Source organism: Drosophila elegans, unplaced genomic scaffold (assembly GCF_018152505.1).
Source record: "Drosophila elegans isolate 14027-0461.03 unplaced genomic scaffold, ASM1815250v1 contig_208, whole genome shotgun sequence".
Lineage (NCBI taxonomy): Eukaryota > Metazoa > Arthropoda > Insecta > Diptera > Drosophilidae > Drosophila > Drosophila elegans.
Genome location: NW_024545578.1, coordinates 7,340,763 through 7,360,926, shown reverse-complemented (window position 1 = coordinate 7,360,926; position 20,164 = coordinate 7,340,763). Strand labels below are relative to the sequence as shown.

The following is a 20,164-nucleotide window of genomic DNA, read 5'->3' as shown; positions in this document are numbered from 1 at the left end:
TAACAACATTTTTTTAACTTCATGCAAATCTTCTAAATAATTATTTTCTTTGAACGTCTTGTATGTTTACTTGCTTAGAACAGGAAGCCATATGTTAACCTATTTGTATGATTATTGTGTTAATTCCTGCAAAATAATTTGTTCAAAATAGTTTAATAACTAGAGAAACTAAGGGTTTTAGAAAATACTAAAATATCAAAGCCTGACCAAGCAGTATTGGAAAATACCACCACCTCCCAACCTTTCCCAACACCGCTTGTTCGCGCCTTTTTTCCCCAGCACATTTTGCGACCAAATTTTTACGCCGGAAAACTCGGATAAAATGGTTTTAAACGCCTGAATTGCAAACTGGAAAGTTGGAATCCATTGGGGCCGCAGTCCCGTTAGCCAGAGGAGCGTGACCAACGCGACAAAATCGCGATCGCGGCAGTGTGTGTGCGTGTGCGGGAGTGTAACAAATACGACAAAACGAAAATCGCTGCGAAGGTAGATCTCATTATTATTGTATTGTTGTCTTTTGCTTTTCGCCCCCGATCTTCTGTTGCGATCTTATGAGTTTGGCTTCCGTATAATCTGTAGTTGTATCAACCGCTTAAGTACTTAGATTTCACAAAAGAAAACTACACCATACACACACACACGCACACACTCAGCAATATGCATTGAAACAAAAAACAAAATTAAACCAGAAGAAGAGATCCAAGAAAATGACCGATGTAAAAAATTGTCTTACAAGTGAGCACATTGCAACTACAGCACCAGCGAGTCCACCGGGAACTCCAACCAGAAATGCTAACAAGGATCTCGTGGAGCCCACATCCCCATTCGTCTTGAGAGCACCGCCCAGCGCCAAATCCAAACTGATCCTCCAGAACATGGAGGAGGTGCTCCACTCGGTAAAGCAGAAGCACCGGGAGAAGCACAAGCGGAAGAGGGAGGAGAAGCGACGGGCAGCCCTCCTGGAGGACCAGAAGAAGCCCTCCAAGGAGGCCAAGCCGGACAAGGAGAAGCCACAGCCACTGCGAGAGAAATCCTCCCAAGAAAATGGCCTCAAGAACGGAGGACGCCGGCGTTCCAGTCCGCTGAAATCCAGCACTCCGGTGGCCGAGAACCAGAGCATCCTGAAGCACTTCGCCAAGGCGGGCAAGCCGGAGAATGTGGCTGCATCTCCGGGGTCCATCGCCAAACCCAAGCCAGCCACCAATGTCTTTGAGTTCATGATGAATGCCAGGAATCGGTCTATAGGGGCCAACGATGGTGGCGCCGAATCCCCTGGAGATCAAGAGGCGGCTACTGAGGCAGCCACGCCAACGACCAAGCGGAAACAGTTCCTCCAGGAATGGAACGAACGCAAGGGTGGAGCCAAGAGAAGACTGGCGGACGAGTCCCGCGGGGAGTTCATCGAACTGCAGATGGAGCAAAGGGCTAAGAGGTGAGTAAAGAATTTTAAGGGGAACTTCCCCTAAAATCAAGCATAAAAATGTATTATTTGTACTTTTACTAACAAAGACTTAGAACGGCTAGTAATATTATATTTTTTTTAGATTGAGGAAGATGCTGACCAAGACTGAGCAAAAGGAGGTAACGGCTCCATCCTCAGCGCCCACCGAGCCAACAGTCAAGCGTCTAAGAGGTAGGGCGCGATCTCGACGCCTCAGTTCCGTGGATGCGCCGGTCAGCGTGGAAGCCAAGCCGCAAGATCCCGAAACCGAGGAGTTCCTATCGAAGCTTTCTTCGCCAACAAAAAAACGTGACAGCCTGCTGGGCTACTTTGCCAAGGTGGAATCGCCCAAAGAGGTGGCCGAAAAGCTAACCATTGCAATAGAAACTCCTCCCATGGAGACGCCCAAGCGAAGAACACAACGCAGGAAGAGCCAGCAGGAGACACCCATTATAGAAACAGGTTCGACGCCATCGTCAAGACCGCGACGCTCGTGTGCGGGAAAGGCGCGCTACGATTATGACCTGGAAACGAGTCCTGTTAAGCCACAAAAGGCCAAGGCCCAAAAGCCAGATGAATCCATAGAGATTATTGATCTGGACAGCAGTAATCCAGCAACCACGCCAAAGAAACTAGCGCCGCTATTTGTACGTCAGTTGCCAAAGCCCAGTCCGGATCCTTCGGTTCTGAAAGCTCGTCAGGCTTTTCTGCAATCTGGAGTGCCAGATAAAATTCGTCAGGAGCAGAGCCGTCAAAAGACCTACGAGCAGTTGTACGAGGAGAGCTATGAGGTGTTTCCCAGAGTGGCGCACATAGGTTGTGAAGGCTTCGCATCTAAACATGTTCCCCTGGAGCTACCCTTTGCTTTGAGGGCAGAAGAGGAATATGTGGAGGTTACGACAACCTTAGCTCCCAGTAAACGGCGTTCCAAGACGAGTGGCATGACCAGTTGCCTGCCTGCGGACTTTACAGCCAATAAAATTAGTAACAAATTCAACTACGCTACTTTACCGCAGCTGGAGAACAAGCGAGGTTTTGTAAAGCTCTGGAAAAACGACTTTGATCGCTTTCCCACCTTCAAGTGCTATAATCAAATGAGGGAAAAGTATCGCCACTTTAGCGCCATTGACAGTGCGCAGGATACGCAGCAAATGGGTGAATCCTTGGTGGTTACCCGGCGCACCCGACGTTCTATGGAGCAGCCTTTGGCGCAGAACGATGAGGAGGCGAAGCCACCATCTTCGGCTCCCAATGGCGAGCTACTCTTCACCGAAAAGTACAAACCGCTGCTGTTCGAGCAGGTTCTAGTGAATCTAACGCCAGTGCAGGAGCTCAGGGAGTTTTTGTCCAGCTGGAGTGGCAATGGTGGCAGCAATCGCAACTCGCAGGGCATGGACGACACCTTCGATATGAGCAACGATTCGGCCTCGATGGGATCAGCTAGCAACACAATGGTGCTCGTGGGACCATCATCCAGTGGAAAAACCAATGCAGTTTTTACGTTAGCAAACGACATGAACTTCAATGTCTTGGAGATCAATGCAGGCATGAAGCGAACGGGCAAGAAGTTAATCCAGGAACTCCAAGAGGCCACACAGTCGCATCAGATAAGGAAAGACAGCAAAGCGGGCGGCGGATCCTCACAGCAGCTGCTCCAAAAATTGCAAAAAAGTGGCTTCAAGGCGAAAGCAGCCGCCCTAGAACCTCCATCCGAAGTCCGCAAATCCCTAATTCTAATAGAAGATGCCGATATCCTTTTCGAGAACATGGATGCTGGTTTTACCGATGCCATTTACACGCTGGCCGCCAGTTCAAAGAGGCCGGTAATTGTGGTGGCCACGGATCCAAACTGCGCGCATCTGCAGCGTCTGATGCAGCAGAACAGCATCCATTTCCAGGCCCCGAATGCGTTGAACATCTCCCGATTCCTCGCTGTTCTATCGCTCATGGAAAACTGCCCCATCGAACTGGACGAGTTGATATCACTGTATCTGTACAATCAGCAGAATCTGCGCAAGACGTTGATGGAACTGCAATTCTACATTCAAAGTGGTGGAGATCCAAGTGGGAGTAGACCGGCTGGCATCAAATCGCCCACAAAATCCTCAAATAGCCGGCTGGCCACAGTCGATGGCAGTCGCATCCATCAGCGACTTTTTGAGTTCTTCACAAGCCCGCAAAATGTACAGCATCGAATACCCTTTCCCGTGAACTTTAGACTACTGCGTTTGAATCTCACCGAGCTAATTTCCAATTCTCCGCTGCTGAAGGAGCAGCAGCCACCAGGTGGAGGAAGTAGAAACGCTGCCAAGCGAAAGTCCCGCTCACCAAAGAAAGCCTGGCTGAGCAGCGCCACTGGACAGAAGAACGATGGCCATAGTTCACCTCTAGCCAAGCTGGCCTCCTTCTACGACAACATGTCGGTGGCTGCTCTGATGGACTCCGATTGCAGCGATCGCTTGCAGTGGCACCAGTCCGAGGACATCGCGCACCTGCTGGTGGAGCAGGCTCTCCAAACTGGACTTGCGGCCAAGGCGTGTCCCTACAACCTGTTCGACAAGCAGACTCAGAGGTAATTTGCCTAAATAAATTTCATAATTAATTAGTCATTTTGTTTGATAAAAGGATCAATAGATGGTATTTTCATTCTAACGTTTTCCATTCATGATTCACAAAAAAATTACTCGATTAAACAATCCTTTAAAATGTATATAATATTTGTTTATTTTAAATTTTTTATTTAAAGGAAATACAAATTAATATTTGTAGGTTCATAACCATCTTGTTCTCTATCGATTAAAGATTTCGGTTATAAAAGTCATCACAAATTTGAAAATGCTTGGTCATTTAGTAAGTGATAGGAGTAATCGATTAAAAAAGAAATTTTGTGGTTTTCTATCGTCCAACAGTCTTAACAACGACTTGTCCAAGATAAGTCACTATTCAAAAGATAAGTTTAGCATATTGCAGTTAGCAATGTCATAAAAATGGCCGATTGTACAATCAATCATATCTTTAATATCTTAAGTGCTTCATACTTTAATCAAATACTATTTTAGTAAACAAGTTTAATAACTTTAAAGAGCTTTTACAATTTTCTTATAAATCCTATGCTCTATTAAGCAAAGCAGTTTGAAGGTTTTCTCTTACAAATTAATCTTGAATATTTAATAATTTCGTCTTAATGTTCTAGGTCAACCATTTGCGAGCACCTGGGCAATGCACTTATACGTTCCACCTCTGCCAAATCACTGGACTTTGAGCCCACGCTGCGTTCCATATGCCGCAGTGAGAAGGAGCGGGCTGGACAGGAACGGAAGTCGAGTAGATTCTATCACTATCTGCGCAACTACACGGTGAACGTGACCAATTTCGCGATGGAGCATTTCGATGCGGCGTGCACTGCGTTCCAGGACAATCCCAGCAGTGATGCACACGCGGAGGCCGAGCAAAGGGATTAACTGTCGGTCGGACTTAGTTTAATTATTTGAATTTGGTGGAGCTGCTCCATCGAATTTGTTTGCAATTTATTCAGATCGAGGTAAGCAGAGTTGATCTTTTTAGGATAGTTTTGTGTGGACAACGATGATGCGTAGCTATACATGAGATGAGTCTAGATCTAGATACAAGTAATTTACACTAAACTAAATACGACCTGAGCCTATGTTAATAAATCAATTAAATGACATGTAAACCGATGACTAGCAGCAGCAGAAACCGGAAGAGCTCTTCTTCGCGGGCTCCGGATCTCCGGTTATTGTGTTTTCCGTTGGCTTCGATGCAGCAAGGGACGTGGGCTGGATTTGAATGGGCGCCGCTGAATTTATTTCTCCGATTTTAAAGTTCTTCAGATCCTTTTCGGCATCGGAGGAGTGTCCAGCCTGCTTGAAGGCCTTGCTGGCATCCTTGCCGCCGTATTCGAGGAGTGCTTCGCCACCGCCAGGATGCTCGCTCAGGAACTTGGTCACGTCGTATACGTTTCCCTTGATGATCAGCCAGCAGGGTTTGCCATTCTTGCCATTCTGCTGGGCCACCTCGGAAACTTCGTACAACTGGGACATAATTGGATGGATTGTTGATTGCTTGATTGCTTTCCGGTGTAGACAAGTGTTTTGTTTTAATGGCTGCTGTAAATTTTGCCAATGTGGTAAGATAAGGTCTCCTCTTGACTTGCTAATTTTAGGAGCTGTTAACCGTTGGACGGACTTGCTGGCACTGGACGCGTGCCAATGGCAAACCGTTGCTTATGTTTAACATTTATCAATATTGGAAAATATCGCTTAGATCGCTTGTACTTGCCCTGTTTTTCCACCCTGTTCATCCCCTCGACGGTCAATTACTATTTGCTGTTTTATTTCCACAATCTGTCTGACTTGTGGCTGATAAGGAGTACGTGAGAATTTTACCGTCTTCCAAGGAGACCTACTAAACTAGGTGGTGGCCATTAACTTTACGTGGATTTGTGCAACTCGTTAATGCAAATTGATTGAGCATGTTGGCATGGAGTGGGGTTCTATCTATGTGCGAAATCTAAAAACAATTTGTGATTCACTTCAGTTTGGTCACTTGTCATTGGTTTCTGGGTAGGTGATAAAAATTTATGGTGGATTCTTACACTGTGTCACTTTCGTACGTTAACTCTTTTGATAACAATTAAAGACGGCATGATGCAGTCAAACTTCAACTTAGATAAGGTTTTTAGAGTCAATCAAGGGCAAAACAAACTCCCCCTTAGTTACCAAATCTCCCTCTTTAAAGAAAAAACGATTTGTTGATATTTTTGGCTTTCAAAGTTATATTCTATATATTTTGGAAATATATTTTAAATTTGCTTTCGTTTTCTCCATTTTTGTTTTCGGTTTTAATGGTTTTTGATTTTTTTTTTTTATATGAGACAACAACAATAATTGGTATTCATTTAATATATATGTATTTAGATATATATCGATTTTTATATAGATTTATGTATCTTAGACGTTTTGCTTAATGCGCTTTAAAAAAATTTCGCTAGTGTTGAGTGCAAATTTTCCTGCGGGGGATCGAAAATCAAAATCGATTTCTTGGGGATTGGGAGATTTTGTTGACGGATGGGTTGGAAAACTTTGGAATTGTTGGGATTAAGTGTGTTTACATTAACATAATGCTCCACTGCGCATTTTCCTGCTTTCGGCTTATTTACAAATTAATGTTTTTTTTTTGTTTCTTCTTTATTTATTTAGGTTTTGTTATAAATATCAGTCGACGGTTTTGCATTTTCAAAACGCAGCTCGTGTGCGTTTTCATTTGTATTCTCGATTTAAATGTACAGATACCATATCGTAATATATATCGTATATATAAAGTGTAAAATTAATTACTTGTCAATGATTGTTGATTTCTTGTTGAATTAATCGATCTGCTTGAATTTTAAAAAATTGTAATTCAATCAATTGATTTACTATAATTAAATCGTTTTGTTTTTCATTTAATTTACTTAGTTTCCGTTTAGTTTTTTCTAAACATAATTCGTAGACTTGATCTTCGTTTAGAATTTAATTGTTTAATTTAAAAAACAGTTTTGGAGGTAGTTGAAATTAGGCCTGTTTACGTAAATTATATTTATGTATGTATATAATTATTTGTATAAATGTGTATATGTGTAGATGATTCAACGATCAAACGAACCCGATCGCTTCAATATTTTAGCTGGACTTAATTTGTTTATAACTAATTAATTTATTAATTTCTACGTGTTTAATTTAGTTATTCATTGTCTCCGGTTTTTTCTTCGGTCTTGTGATATCTCGGGCTATTTCCGGTTGCTTTACTTGAAGTATTCTTTGATCCATAGACATCGAACTATATCGTTATGAATTTAATTTTTAAAATGTAGGCTTGTAGGACTTGTTGGCATAGTAAAGTGTTTTCCATTATGTTGCATTTGTTATCATATTTTCCTAGTTTTTCGCATCTAAATTGCTGGTTAAATGTGGTTTAAATTTGATTTAATGGATCGTAAGTTCTTGAAACCATTTTTTGTTTTTTTTTTCTCTTTGATAATTAAAATTGTAATTGTCAGGGGCAACTATTCTGTGGGTTTTGGGTTTTTTTGGAAATTACACTTTTAAGAATTCTGGGAATATTTTTGCAAAAAAATGTTCACAAAACTATAAATGTGGAGAGCTAATAATAATTATATTTACCAAAATGTTCTAAATTAATTACTTGTGCTTATAATTTACATTGCAGTGGGGTTAATCGTTTAATTTGTCCTAAACTAAACACACAAAAAATGCTATTCTTTTGAAAAAACCGGCACGATCGGTCTGTGCTGCCAGACTTGTCAACGATCGACCAGAGTTGCAAATTAATATTGCGGATCGACCAGAGCTGCCATGTTTAATTTTTTATCGATAACGATTAAAGTAACGATCGATTGAGTTTCAATATTTCACATTTCAAATTTAAATCCCGCTGAAATTCCAAATTGAGACTTAGCATCAGCCAAATAAAAATGAAAACAATAATTTTTCTACAATTTGGTTTACATAGATTTCATTTCATTTTTTGTTTTTTTTTTTTTTACATTGTAATTCCGTTAGCAAATATACAAATACAAATTTCAATTGAACTAAAAATTGTTTGTGTGTGTTTTTCGTGTGTTCCAGCACATGGGCCTTGCGTACAATAATAATAGGGGATTGGGGATATGGATAGGGGGTAGGGATAGAGTATAGTTAAGAGTTGGTTGGCTTCGATTTAAAACTAGAGTTATTCAAACTAAAGTGTATACAATATTCATTCATAAAATTACAATTATATATTCACTTATATTTTGTTATTTACTTTCCTCTTTCCCTTCTTCAAGGTTTGTGGTATTGTGTCTGTCTCTTTCAAGTCAGTAGCTTTCTTTAAATTTACAAAAAATGTACGTTTCATTACGTTTAGCAAGCGATGAATGGAAATGATGTTACAGAACTAAAAAAACCTTTTATGGTCTGTGGTGAGTGCTTAAAAGGCGGCAGCGCAGCTATATGTCTTCTCCATTTCTCATTCTCTAACTTTCCTTCTCTCTTGTTACTCAAATTTACAAATTAAATTCTGACTAATAAACAGTCTTTTCGTACCAGCGCAAAAGTTGGCGACAGACCTACATTAAATAAATCTGTTAAACTTTAACATAATAGATAAACATAGGCTAACATAAAAAAAATATATGTGTATATATATGCAGATATATATATATATATAAATATATATATATTGAGGTGCCGCAAAAATCTCTGGAGATTCCATAACAATGGTTGGAAATCTTTTAAAAGTATGTCACTTGCTCTGGCATTGGATTAAAATGAAATGGAAGTTCAATGGGCAAGACAAAGTTACAAATTAATTGTGAAACATTTAATTAAGAAACCAAAGACGACGTTCATTATTTTTCATCTTAAGATTGGTATAAAAGAAATCAAAGGAAAACGTTTAAAAATCTTTTTCTAATGATATCATTCTAGATACCCTTTTAATTAAAACTTTTCTAATTATCCTGGAACCTACTCTTTCCTAAACTTCAAATGGTGAAGAGCAAATCATTTAGTATTTTATGTTATAGCAGAGCAAGTGAACACTTGAAACATAACTTGTTGTTGTAAAATCTCCAGTGGTTTCTGCACCACCGCCGATCTTTAATGTAGTTAAACTTAACACGAGCTCAGTTATGAGTTGGCCGCACAGTGGCTGCAATTCCGGCTATTGCAGCTGCAGTGGCAGCTCATCATGCTAGAGTTGGAATTATTGCGGCTCATCGTGGTCAGCGGGAGATCCCGATCCCCCCGTCGCTCCGGCGGCAAAGGAAGACGAAGACTGAGTGGTGGCTGTTGCTGTTGCTGTATCGACGGCTTGTAGGCTGACGGAACTGGTGCTACTCCCGCTGCTGCTGCTCCTCAGCGGCTGCAGGCCAGCTCCGATTGGCACGGAGACGGACAGCGGCGGTGTGGGTATCCGTTCGGGGCTACAATTGCCGCTCGTTCCTGTTCCCAGGCTGGTCAGCAGTTGCGTCCCGCTGGGGTTTGTCCCATAGCCGCAGGCCGTGCTCTTCAGCAGCGATGCATTGGACACCGGCAGCGTGGGCAGCGGGGCAGCGGCCAGCGAAGAGGCCGACGACGAGGTGGACACACCGGCGGAGGAGGCTAGCGAAGAGGCAGACGACGACATGGACACGGACGATGGTGGGGATGGAACGGCCACCGAGGACATCGTACAGCTCTGCGGCGGCGACTTGGGCGAACTGATCCGTGAGAAGAACTTGGTTATGGCATTCGGCTTAGACTTGCTGGACGATGAGGAGGCGGACACTGACACGCCCGCGGGCGTGTACGTGGAGGAGGCGGCCTGGAGCGTGGTGAGACGGTAGCTGGAGCTTGAGACGCCGCAGCCGCCCGCCGAGATCTGCTCGGGCACATCCCGCACCGTCTTGTTGGGCGGCGGCTTAGTGTACGATCTAGTGATCTCCGATTGCTGCGAGGGATGGGAGTTATTAGTATATGACATTAAGGAGTTGAGGTCCTGAGGAGACCCACCTGATAGCTGCTCCTGATCTGCAGGTGTCGATCCTGTCCGTACTCGCTGTCCGGCAGTGGTACGTGATGGGGACAGCGGGGCGTCTGCTGCTGCTGCAGCTGGTACTGGTAATGTTGGTGGTGGTCGTTGCTGTGGCTCTGCAGCGAGCTGCACGAGGATCCGGATGAGGAGTTGCCGCAGTCGCCCTTGTAGCAACCACTCCCGCTCCCGCTCCCGCTGCCCGTGTTCCCGTACTTGAGGGTGGTGGCTTCAATGCCGCCTCTCGCCACATTACTGCTAATACTATTGTTGTTGTTGCTGCTGCTGCTGCTCAGATGGTGGTGGTGGTCACCGCCTCCTCCTCCGCCGGAGTTGTGCGTGCTTGGAGTTGTCATGCGTTGTTGCTGGTGGTGGGAATGTTGTTGCTTGTTGCTGCTGCTGATGCTGCTGTGATGGAGATGGTGTTGCTGCTGAAGTTGCTGGTGCTGATTGTTGCCGGCGCCACGAATCACAGTCTCGCCACGTACAGCCAGAAGCTCACGTGCCTGGAGCGCATCCACGCGCATTCTACATCTAAATTGATCCCTAAAATGCAAGAGAACACAAGTAAGTATATGTTTTTATAGATGTTTTGCGAGGTTAAAAAGCAGATTTGGGTAAAAGCATATCTAAAATTGTACAGCAACATATAAAATTATCAAAATTTCTATTGATTAATATATTTTTACTACAAAGAGATAACTATTCTCTAAATTCTATAAGCAAAAAATGTCTGTTATAATGTTTTCTGCGAGATATGTATACAATTTGTAACTATAGAACATATATAACTGCATTTAAGCCAGAGAGCAGAGTATAAGCATGAATTTTAACTACAAAGATACAACATTACTTTACATTTTATAGCCAAAAAGTGAATATTTTTATATTGACTGCTGGATGAGTCTAACTGAAACTATATCAGAGACCTGGATTAACATGAATTTTTATCTACTAAGATACAACATTACTATTTCTAAAGTTAAAATTAAATTTAAAATTAAACAGCCTTTTAAACTGATTTTAGTCCCTTCAATCAGAGACCTTGACTTACCTATCATCGGGTGGTGTGCTCAAAGATGTGCGGGTCGGAACGCCGAGCCGCTCCATTCCCGCGCAGCCGGCCGTCTGTACCGATAGCATCTGCAATGAAAAGATGGAAAATCAGTATTAGTAATAAAGTCAATTTAAAAGGCTACGATTTTATAGTCTAAGACAACACCTAAAAATCATGGCCACCATTCTCCCCCTGCTCATCCTGACAGCTCTCCACCTCACTGAATGTCTGAAAGTGCTCCAACATGAGCCATCTCTTGGCCACCCGACGAGTGCACAAGCCACAATGGTCATCGTATTCGAGACCCTCGTAGAACTCAATACGTATTTCCATTTCCTTAAAGTTATTCGGTTTCAGCGGCTTGAATTTCAGGTTACCCGTGTAGTGGAGGTTACTGCGCATTATAAACGGCTGTTCGACAAAAAGTACGGTTTGCAACCAAAGCGATTTGTAAGGCAGCCTAAGGCACGGATTGCAGCTCATCTTGAGCGGCGTATGTGAACTGCTGAATTCCACATCGAAGAATAGGAGAAAGCACTCCAGATAGCCCTCTCTATTGACCTTCAATCTTATTTGCCGATCTATGAAAAGATCCTCTTTCTTGGCCTTTTTCAAATCAATGCTTAAGATGCGATGAGCCAGGGTCAATAGCTTTTCTCCGGTGGTTTTGGCATACCGCGGTTCGGCCAATGCATATCGACGCATGGCATTCATGTTGAAGCCGTAGACACTCCGCCACCAATTGCAGCGATCGTTCTTCAGCATGTGCTCCTCGGAGGCCACTAGAAAAAGCGAACCCAAATCGGGTAGGATGAATCCGCCCTTCTTCAGCCAGCGATCACGTGCCTCGAGCACCTCCAGTATCTCCGATTCGTAGAGCAAACAGTGACCCATCCAGTTGCATATGATGCCATCTACCTTCTCCGGCAATTTAAGATCCTTCATACGTCCGTTAAGCACCTTGATGATCGTTTCAAAGCGATTTTGACGCACCACCAACTCCGCATAACCGGTGACCTTGGAGTAATCCACTGCGTAAACCCTTTTGGCCCCCATTTGGGCTGCCATGAGGGCCAAAGTTCCGGTTCCGCAGCAAAGGACTAGGATTTTGCGACCCTTGAAGAGATGTCGATTCTGATGCATGGCCGATTGAAAGAAGAGCATATGCTGTTGACCCTTTTGCCGGGTTCGCATAGTATCCAGATGAGCAGCGTAATCGTGGCGAAAATCCGCTGAGGTCATGCGATCCACTTCCTTTAGCTCCTGGGGCAAATTTCTTGGTGGCGTCGGAATCCGGGGACTGGATCGTACTCGCGTCTTTGGCCGACCATGAATTGCATCCTGGGGATTTGGCTTCCTTAGTAAAATTTTCTTGGTTTCGTTCGCGTTGCCAGCTTCCCTTTGATTACATGGGTTAATGGGTTTCTCACTTAGCTTAGAAATCTGCTGGTTTTCCCGAATTTTCTTTGGTTCAGTCTCGTTCTTTGCTGATTTAGTGGTATTTTCAATTTGAAACGTAAGATCTTCAAGATTTCTGGAAACTATTGGTAGCTTATCACAATAAACGCCGCGACCACGAGTTCCGCCAACAGATCCATCATTTTTTCGAAAACCAGTCCATTTCTCCGAGTTCATCTCTTTGCCATTCTTTTCCGGGTTAAGTTTTTTGTCCAAATGGTTATGGAAATCAGCTAGGCTAAGTTTTATAGGTTTTCCCGTTTTGAGTGATTTTTTATTCTTCGTCATAGCGGTAAATTCAGATCAATAAAAAAAGTTATGAAGTTCTCAAGAGAGGATCAAAATAAAGCGAGTAAGAGATAAGGTGCCGCAGCAAAAAATGATAGTGACGTCACTTATTAAATTCACTTATTAAATAAACGATCAGTACGATTAAATTTTTGTGGAAAGGATATAGTAAAAATTTAATCCACTAACTGTTTGTAGGGGTTTTATAGACTTTTAAAATTTTTATAAAAGAATTTGTATATTGTAAAACTTATATTAGTTTGTAGAAATGGGCTTTTTTGAAAAATTATTCAAACGTCTTCATATTTATTATTTCATCTATTTAGAGTAAAGGGTTTAAAGTGTTTTTAAAACACCTTTTATTTGAAAACTTATCTCCAAAAAACTTGGTCACCTTCCACAATACAGTCATAGTGATATATCGATAAGAACAATGTGCCCAGCTCCTTTTTCTATCGCTTTTTGATGATTCCAGTGCTTTAAGTGAAACGTTTATTCAAATTCTTAATTTTATGTGAAAAGATTTCGAGAAAATTTTTGTGAAGAAGTGTTGTTTTCAAAAGTAGATTAGTTCTTGTGTTCCGAAAAAAACAAAAAAAATATTTACCACGTGAACCCCTATGTGTTTATAAGGGATCACATGATTAATTAAATAATTTACTTGTTTATAAAAATAAAAAAAATATTTTTTGTATGGTTATAATTTGAAATCCCCTTTATACACTGTTTCGACACCCTGAGTATTCTCTGCTAAAGCGATTCGCATAACTCAACATGTTCCACATTCCGTTGGCCACCTTTTTCTCGGTTTTTGTATCTTTTTTGTGTGTCTTTAACCCCCAATGCCCCACCACACCACCTGGCGATTGATGTGTGCAAGCGAGCATGAAAGAAATGACAAATCTCTGCGCAAACAACAAATAATAGAGCACGAATATTTTCGGCGACGTCGACGGCCGCCGACTTTGTAAATTATACAAATATGCAAATGCAATTTTGTAATTTAAAAACTCGTGAAACTATGTGCTCATAGCTCTGCCATAGCATGTTTCTTTTAATTTGATTGTACATGCCAATTTATTTAACTTGAATTTCGGTGTTTTACATCGTTTTAATTCGTGGGTTCTAATTTTATTTTACTTTGATATGAAAACATCATTTATTTGCAATACAATTATTTAAAAATTCAAGATTTCACTGCCTAAACGGCACGATAATAAGGTTTTATTTGAAGTATACTTGAAAAAGGAGAAAGAAAAAGGTTAATCAACCTTTAAAACTTCCATTTCTTTTTTTTAACTTGTGAAGTTCATAAAAAAGTGCTTCCGCGAAATTCCCAAGTTTTAAGAGAAAACTAGTTTTTTTGGGGTACAAACATTATTACCATTTTCTCTAAAAAGTTGTTACAAGTAACCTTTAACACCATTATTTTAATGCATAGTATTTTCTCTTGTTTACCATTTAAAGGCAATCTATAAACTTGTTGCGAAAAAACGTAAAAAACTTTACGATGTACTGTAAGGTAGTAATTCATTTTTCTCGGTTTAAAACTTATGACTATTTTAAAGCTCTTTATAAACTTCCAACAAATAAAGTAAAAATCTAAATTACTTAAACTTATTTGAAAACTTGTTTTGCTTGAAATTAAGGTTCATATGTACTTTCCAAATTTCATTAAGATTTTTGAAGTCAGTAACACCAAGCTTAAAAAACGAAATTTTACAATGATACCTGAACTGTGGGGTTGGTTAAATAAAACTCGTGATAAAGCAGATGCAAAGTTTGCATTATGGACGCTAGTCTGTTGTGCTCTTTTTGCAATCTTTTCCTTCTGTTTGGGTAATCCGAGGCACCAGAAAATATCGCATCACATTGTCTGGGGCGTCTCCGTTCGCAAACACATCGCAATCGACGTCCCCCCAATCGTCCCGCTCCCATGGCAAAAAATTAGGTTAAAATGTTTACTCGAGCATTGCAGACGGGATTGGCAATAACCTCATTTTCCGTTTTTGCACTTATGTGTGAGTGTGTGTGTGTGTGTGTGTGTGTGTGTGTGTGTGTGTGTGGGCCAGACTCTGACGTAAGAGAAATGTCTGCCTTTGTTGTTGTTATTGTTTTTGTTGGCCTAAGCCCAGCCATAAGTTAACATGCTTTTTGCCGACTGCTCTGCATCTGTCGCTTGTTGTTGTTTATCTTTTTCGTGCCTTTTTTTTGTGAATAAAATAAAGTGACATAATATTAAGGGTAAACCCTGGTTTTTTGTTCTTTGCCCGCTTCTGTTTGCTTTTGGCCTTGTTCGAATCCTTGAAAGTTTCCGACTTTCACTGTGTTTGTTTAGGCCAACCGAAAATTTGCCACTATCCGAAGTTTATAATGACCTTAATGATACTTAAATTTCTTCTCGCTTTTAAAAAAAATATTTTTTATATTTTTTGGTATTTTTTTAATATTTCTGTTCCCAAATGTTGGTGAAATGTTGGCCAGAAAAATAGTTTAATTTCAAATTTAGGAACACAATTCTTTGTTACCAATATATTGAGACCTTTTTAAAATATGAATTTAATTTAATATGAATGCTATAGATTAAAAAATTATTTTAAAATTCATATTTAAAAAGGTAATGTTTACTAAGGAATTTTATAAATTAAAATACACTCTGCTCTCCAAAAAAGGCATTAAATAATTAATTCGGTTTGGTAATTGTACTAATACATATTTTGGGGCCGCCAAAAATTCCGAAACAGGAACAGTGGTGTGTGTGTGCTTGTGTGTTTCGCTCTCACGCGCTGTGTGTAATTGTAATTAATTTATGCACGTCTGCGTCTGGTGCGTGCGTCTGGCATAGATAACGGTTTTAATGAAAGCCCGCTTCGCTCTCACACATTCACACATCCACATTTACATCCACATCCACATCCTAATGCTACTTATGTATTTTGACGCCTACATGGAATGTGTGTATGTGAGTGTGCAGAAATTCACACACTCCAACACAAGCGCACGTTTTAATAATCAATTTGAATTATTCATTGGCTAACGGCGGCAAATAAAATTCGATTAAAACACAACGCCGCTGTCGACGTCGCAGCCATTTCCTCGGCTTCTGCTAAACGCCTTGGGTTATTAGCGCCAATTGTGTTTCGCATTTCCCGCCGCAACAGCCGCCCAACAATCCCGCCCACGCACTTGTCTCCACCGCCGCCATATCCATAGCCATATCCACTTCCATTTCCATATCTCCGCATCCGCATCTTGGGCTTCTAAATGGCTTTTTTGCCCATGGTTCAGAGTGGCTGAGCAATGTTGGAAAAACATTCATTTATTATGTTCGCGGTACAGTAAAAACTCGATAGGGTTCTATTTTGGTTTTTATTGTTTAAGAAACCTCATAAATCTTATCAGTCTTATTATAATCTCTTTACAATAATTCTCTATTTATACTTTTTATCATTATTACTTTGGCGCTACTTTGTACGAAATCTGAAAAATCCGCCTTAGATTAATTGATTTGAGTAAGCACGAATAAGTTGACACAAAAGAGCTGTATTGTCTGCCAATATGAATTATTTGTTTGAATAGAGTGTTTATAAATTCACGGCCATCAAGTCTGCTTTTTTTATTGAGTCCCCACCGTGTCTGATGTGTTTCATTCATAATGCTGATTTGGCGTGGGCAAAGTAAACGCGAACAAAAATATGAAACAAGATTCTAGATGTGGAGAAAAATGAGCAAATGCGCACTGGAAGATGTCAGCAAAGCGAGTAACAATTTGTCAAAGTTGCCGACTTTAATCTTTTGTAATGGGCGTCACACGGAGCGGCACTCCCCCGGCACCATCGCCATCCCCTCGATATGGAATATCTTAAAACCACAATCTGGAAAGCCGACTTAACAACTTTGGCCCATTGAGCCCACGACCAGAAATCCACAAAATCCACACGTGTGGGGGCGGCGTATTTTTTTTTTGTTTAGAAGAGTGTCTTTTTCGTTCGTTCAAGTAAATCCGATGGCCTCAAGGTTAATGCCGGCGTCTAGTGCAAATTCAATAAGCAAATGCCGAGATAAATAAAATATGTAGACAAATGGAAAGCATTTAAATTCGGGCAAATAGGCAAAGCAATGCTCTGACGAAGAAATTGAATATGTCTCGGCCATAATAATAAAGACGCACATATACAGACACCAAATGGAGGCCTCTACAACCCCCCCATCCAAAAAAAAGGGACGTGCTGTGCATTCAACAAACATTGCATAACACTTCGGAATACACACGAAAAAACTGGGGCTGGAGAAGTAGCTACAGCAGTAGCAGCTGTAAAGGGAATAAATCGGTGTAGGCGCAGTTACATAAGACTTTTTGCGTGGGTTGCGACGAAAGCAATTTAGGCATGTCTGCCATGCTGCTGCTGCCACCCACTTTGCCCGCCCATTCACTCCCACTTTTCAAGGACTTTTACTGCATTGGCAGAGTGAGCGATGAGCTGGCTCTCTCTCACTTTTCTGCCCACTTTCCCCACCCCTTCCGTCTGCCACAGTCCCTCCGTTTCGCCAAAAAGGGAATGCATAGGATATTGGCGAGAGCGAAGGAAAAAGGCAAAAGGCAGTGCAGAAATAAGAGGGAAAAAGGAAACTTTCGACACGTGTCTCCTTGCTTTTATGGCCGCACTGAGAGAAACACTCATATTTGTTTCAAATGGGACAATGTGGTAATTAGTAAAGTGTGCAACATAAACAATGCCAGCACGTAATACAAATAATTATATTTTACCTTTGCTTGACTCTTTATCGTTTTTGTAAAGTGAATTGCTAATACATATTTAAAAACTTGAAAGCTAGAATTGGAAGCTTTTAACTTTAAAGTTGCGATAACCCGAATATTTTCGATTAAGTATTTTAGCTTAATAAGACAAAAAACCTCTTTAATCAATAGATTGTCTTTAATGGTACAATTTTTGTTATTTTCTTTTCAAAACTTAAATAAATATGAATATGTTTTTTCTTTCTACATAGTTTCGAAGAGTGCATTTAAGAGACAGACATGCCACCCAATTTCCCAACCATCGGCAGTTGCAAAACTTTTTCTTTTCTTTTTCTTTCCCGTATTTTCCTGCTCTTGTTTTTCTTTTGCTTTTCCCTTTTCTCTAATATTTTCTTTTTTTTTAATGCGAATGCGAAGGGTAAGTACTTACGGGTACAGAATGTTCCGGCTCGGTTGGCAAAAGTGTTGTTGCTTCTGTTGCTGCTGCTGTCGATACTGTTGATGTTGTTGTTGCTGCTGCTGTGGCAGCGGCAGCGGCTACGGCTACTGCTGTCTGATCCGCTGCTGTGGAGCCCGATGTTGATGGTGTTGCTAGTGGCAGGGCCAGAGCCGAGTTGGTTTCCAGTCCAAGCCCGATCCCGATGCCAATCCCAATCCCAGATGACAGCACCGCGTTGTTGTTGCTGCGCCGTCGTTGCGACGAGCGACGTTTATGCCGTATCCTGCGCGTTGTTGCTGCGGTTGATGTTGTCCCTGTTGATGCTGCTGCCTCTGCCGCTGCTGCTGCTGCTGCTGCTAGTGTTGCTGTTGCGTTGGCTGAGCGGCGCAGGGCAATCGCGGCCACCAACACACTGCCACAGGCCAGGCACACGGATAAACTAATGGCGATTAGCAACAAGCGACCTAAAACGATTGCAAAGCGGAAAATATATATTAGTCGTGGGCTTTTAATGTGCGTTTAACCGATAAAAGTATACGTATGTAAGTGCAGTAAGTAATAAGTAAAAAGTTAATCCTTAATAATTAATGATATTTTATTTTTTTCATGTCTACTTGTAATCCAATTACCAGTTTACTCTCTTTTTAAATAATTATTCTTATATTATAATGGAACGGATTATTTAAAATTATTAACTATAAGAACACCGAATAGTTTAGTTAAAAATATTTTTTTTTTATTTTGAACGTATTGGTTTATTGAAACTTTTTAATATAATATATCACCGAAAAGTTTTTGTTTACAATAAAATATATTGTTATTTTAACCGACAACGTAGCATTACTTTTGCAACTACGGTGATTAACAACACTTATTCCTTTAATTGGAATTGCTCCACAATTTTCTACAACATTCGATTTCCCATTCACTTACTTGCAAATAAAAAATTCGATTTTAATTTTCGGTTTTTTTTCTTGTTTAATTTGAATAACTTATTCCCACTCACGAACGGTTTTAATTACTATAAATAAACGAAACAAATCGAATGCGGCCCACAGCACCGACCAAATAACAATGAAAGAGCAACAAAGTGTAAAAAAAAAGAGCAAAGCCCGTGCAACTGTCGCCCGGTTGTTGTATTTCGTAGATACTCGCACGTATTTGTATCCGTATCTACAAGGTGCGCGGCGTTCTCGACTCTCTCTTTAGTTGATTTCGCCCTGTAGAAAGACCCCGTGCAATGTCTACGTCTACGGACGGATAGCTATATCTGTGTATATGCCTACATCACGTATATACGGGCGACTGCGTCTAGACTAGATAGCAGACGACTTAAGTGATACAAGCACATATGCGCGATCGGGCCGCAGTAAGTGCGAGCGAGCCAGCAATTGTAGGCGGACAGCAGTTCGATAAAAAAAAACACCCATTTAAGGGATTGATTGACACATGAAGTACCCTGTAAAATGGGGAAAGTAGGTGAAGGATTTTATAGGCATGGTAGACTTTTGAACTGATTGTTTAATGATTGATAATATAGTTTACAAATCTATAGTTGGCACTTCAATTTGTGACCTAAAATCATTTGTGTTTGGAAGTACAAAGAAAAAATTAGGAACATTTAAACTTTGAAATTAGGCACGTCATTATTGAATTCAACTAAAATGGCATTTAAAATATTTAAACCTTTTAAAATTTGCTAAGTAACAAAACAATTGTAAAGCAATTGTTGACAACTACAAAGAAATAATCAAATATCTGTAGCTGTGCGCCAAAAGTGTTAATCATTACTAGATTTTACACTTACAACCTCTTACAACTTTCACCACATAAATCCCCCCATCGGCATTACAAAGCTAACACGCTTCAATTAGTAATGGGTATTATATAGACGATATCGCCGGGCCAGACACTGCTGATAGAATGGCAGACAGGCGGAGGCCACCCGTCGCGGTCGCAGACCCTGTAACAGAGCAAACTCACAGATACAGATACTCGCCGAGACTGGGATACAGATACACGCGAAAAGCTTGCGCAACACGATTTTACAACTACATACACTATAGTGGAATAATATCATGACGCTCTGTCTCTGATATGCGATTACAAAAACAACACCGATCGACACCGATCCACAGCGCAATTTCA

The 20,164-nt window shown here is 41.0% G+C and overlaps 4 protein-coding genes across 5 annotated transcripts; 1 reads left to right on the top strand and 3 right to left on the bottom strand.

Annotated features, from left to right (window-relative positions):
• The first annotated feature begins 251 nt into the window (after positions 1-251).
• Positions 252-5,135, top strand: LOC108146344 (ATPase family AAA domain-containing protein 5). Of its 2 annotated transcripts, XM_017272314.2 has the most exons (4): positions 252-486; positions 737-1,432; positions 1,545-4,013; positions 4,635-5,135. In XM_017272314.2, the coding sequence occupies exons 2-4, from the start codon at positions 876-878 to the stop codon at positions 4,900-4,902; spliced, it is 3,294 nt and encodes a 1,097-aa protein (XP_017127803.1). In that variant the 5' UTR covers positions 252-486; positions 737-875; the 3' UTR covers positions 4,903-5,135. The 2 variants fall into 2 exon arrangements, with proteins under 2 accessions (XP_017127803.1, XP_017127802.1); XM_017272313.2 differs by having other exon boundaries at positions 252-1,432.
• LOC108146345 (cytochrome b5) lies at positions 5,040-5,675 on the bottom strand. The gene has a single exon (XM_017272316.2). The coding sequence runs from the start codon at positions 5,500-5,502 to the stop codon at positions 5,143-5,145; it is 360 nt and encodes a 119-aa protein (XP_017127805.1). The 5' UTR covers positions 5,503-5,675; the 3' UTR covers positions 5,040-5,142.
• Positions 5,676-8,473: 2,798 nt separating this feature from the next.
• On the bottom strand, positions 8,474-18,480 carry LOC108145968 (secreted protein C). The gene is made up of 4 exons (XM_017271698.2): positions 18,008-18,480; positions 11,070-11,158; positions 9,997-10,561; positions 8,474-9,934 (listed from the first exon to the last, which is right to left on the bottom strand). The coding sequence occupies exons 2-4, from the start codon at positions 11,156-11,158 to the stop codon at positions 9,209-9,211; spliced, it is 1,380 nt and encodes a 459-aa protein (XP_017127187.2). The 5' UTR covers positions 18,008-18,480; the 3' UTR covers positions 8,474-9,208.
• On the bottom strand, positions 11,170-17,991 carry LOC108145966 (protein arginine N-methyltransferase 1). Its single transcript, XM_017271697.2, has one exon. It carries the CDS (start codon positions 12,816-12,818, stop codon positions 11,238-11,240), a length of 1,581 nt encoding a protein of 526 aa, XP_017127186.1. The 5' UTR covers positions 12,819-17,991; the 3' UTR covers positions 11,170-11,237.
• Positions 18,481-20,164: the final 1,684 nt, after the last annotated feature.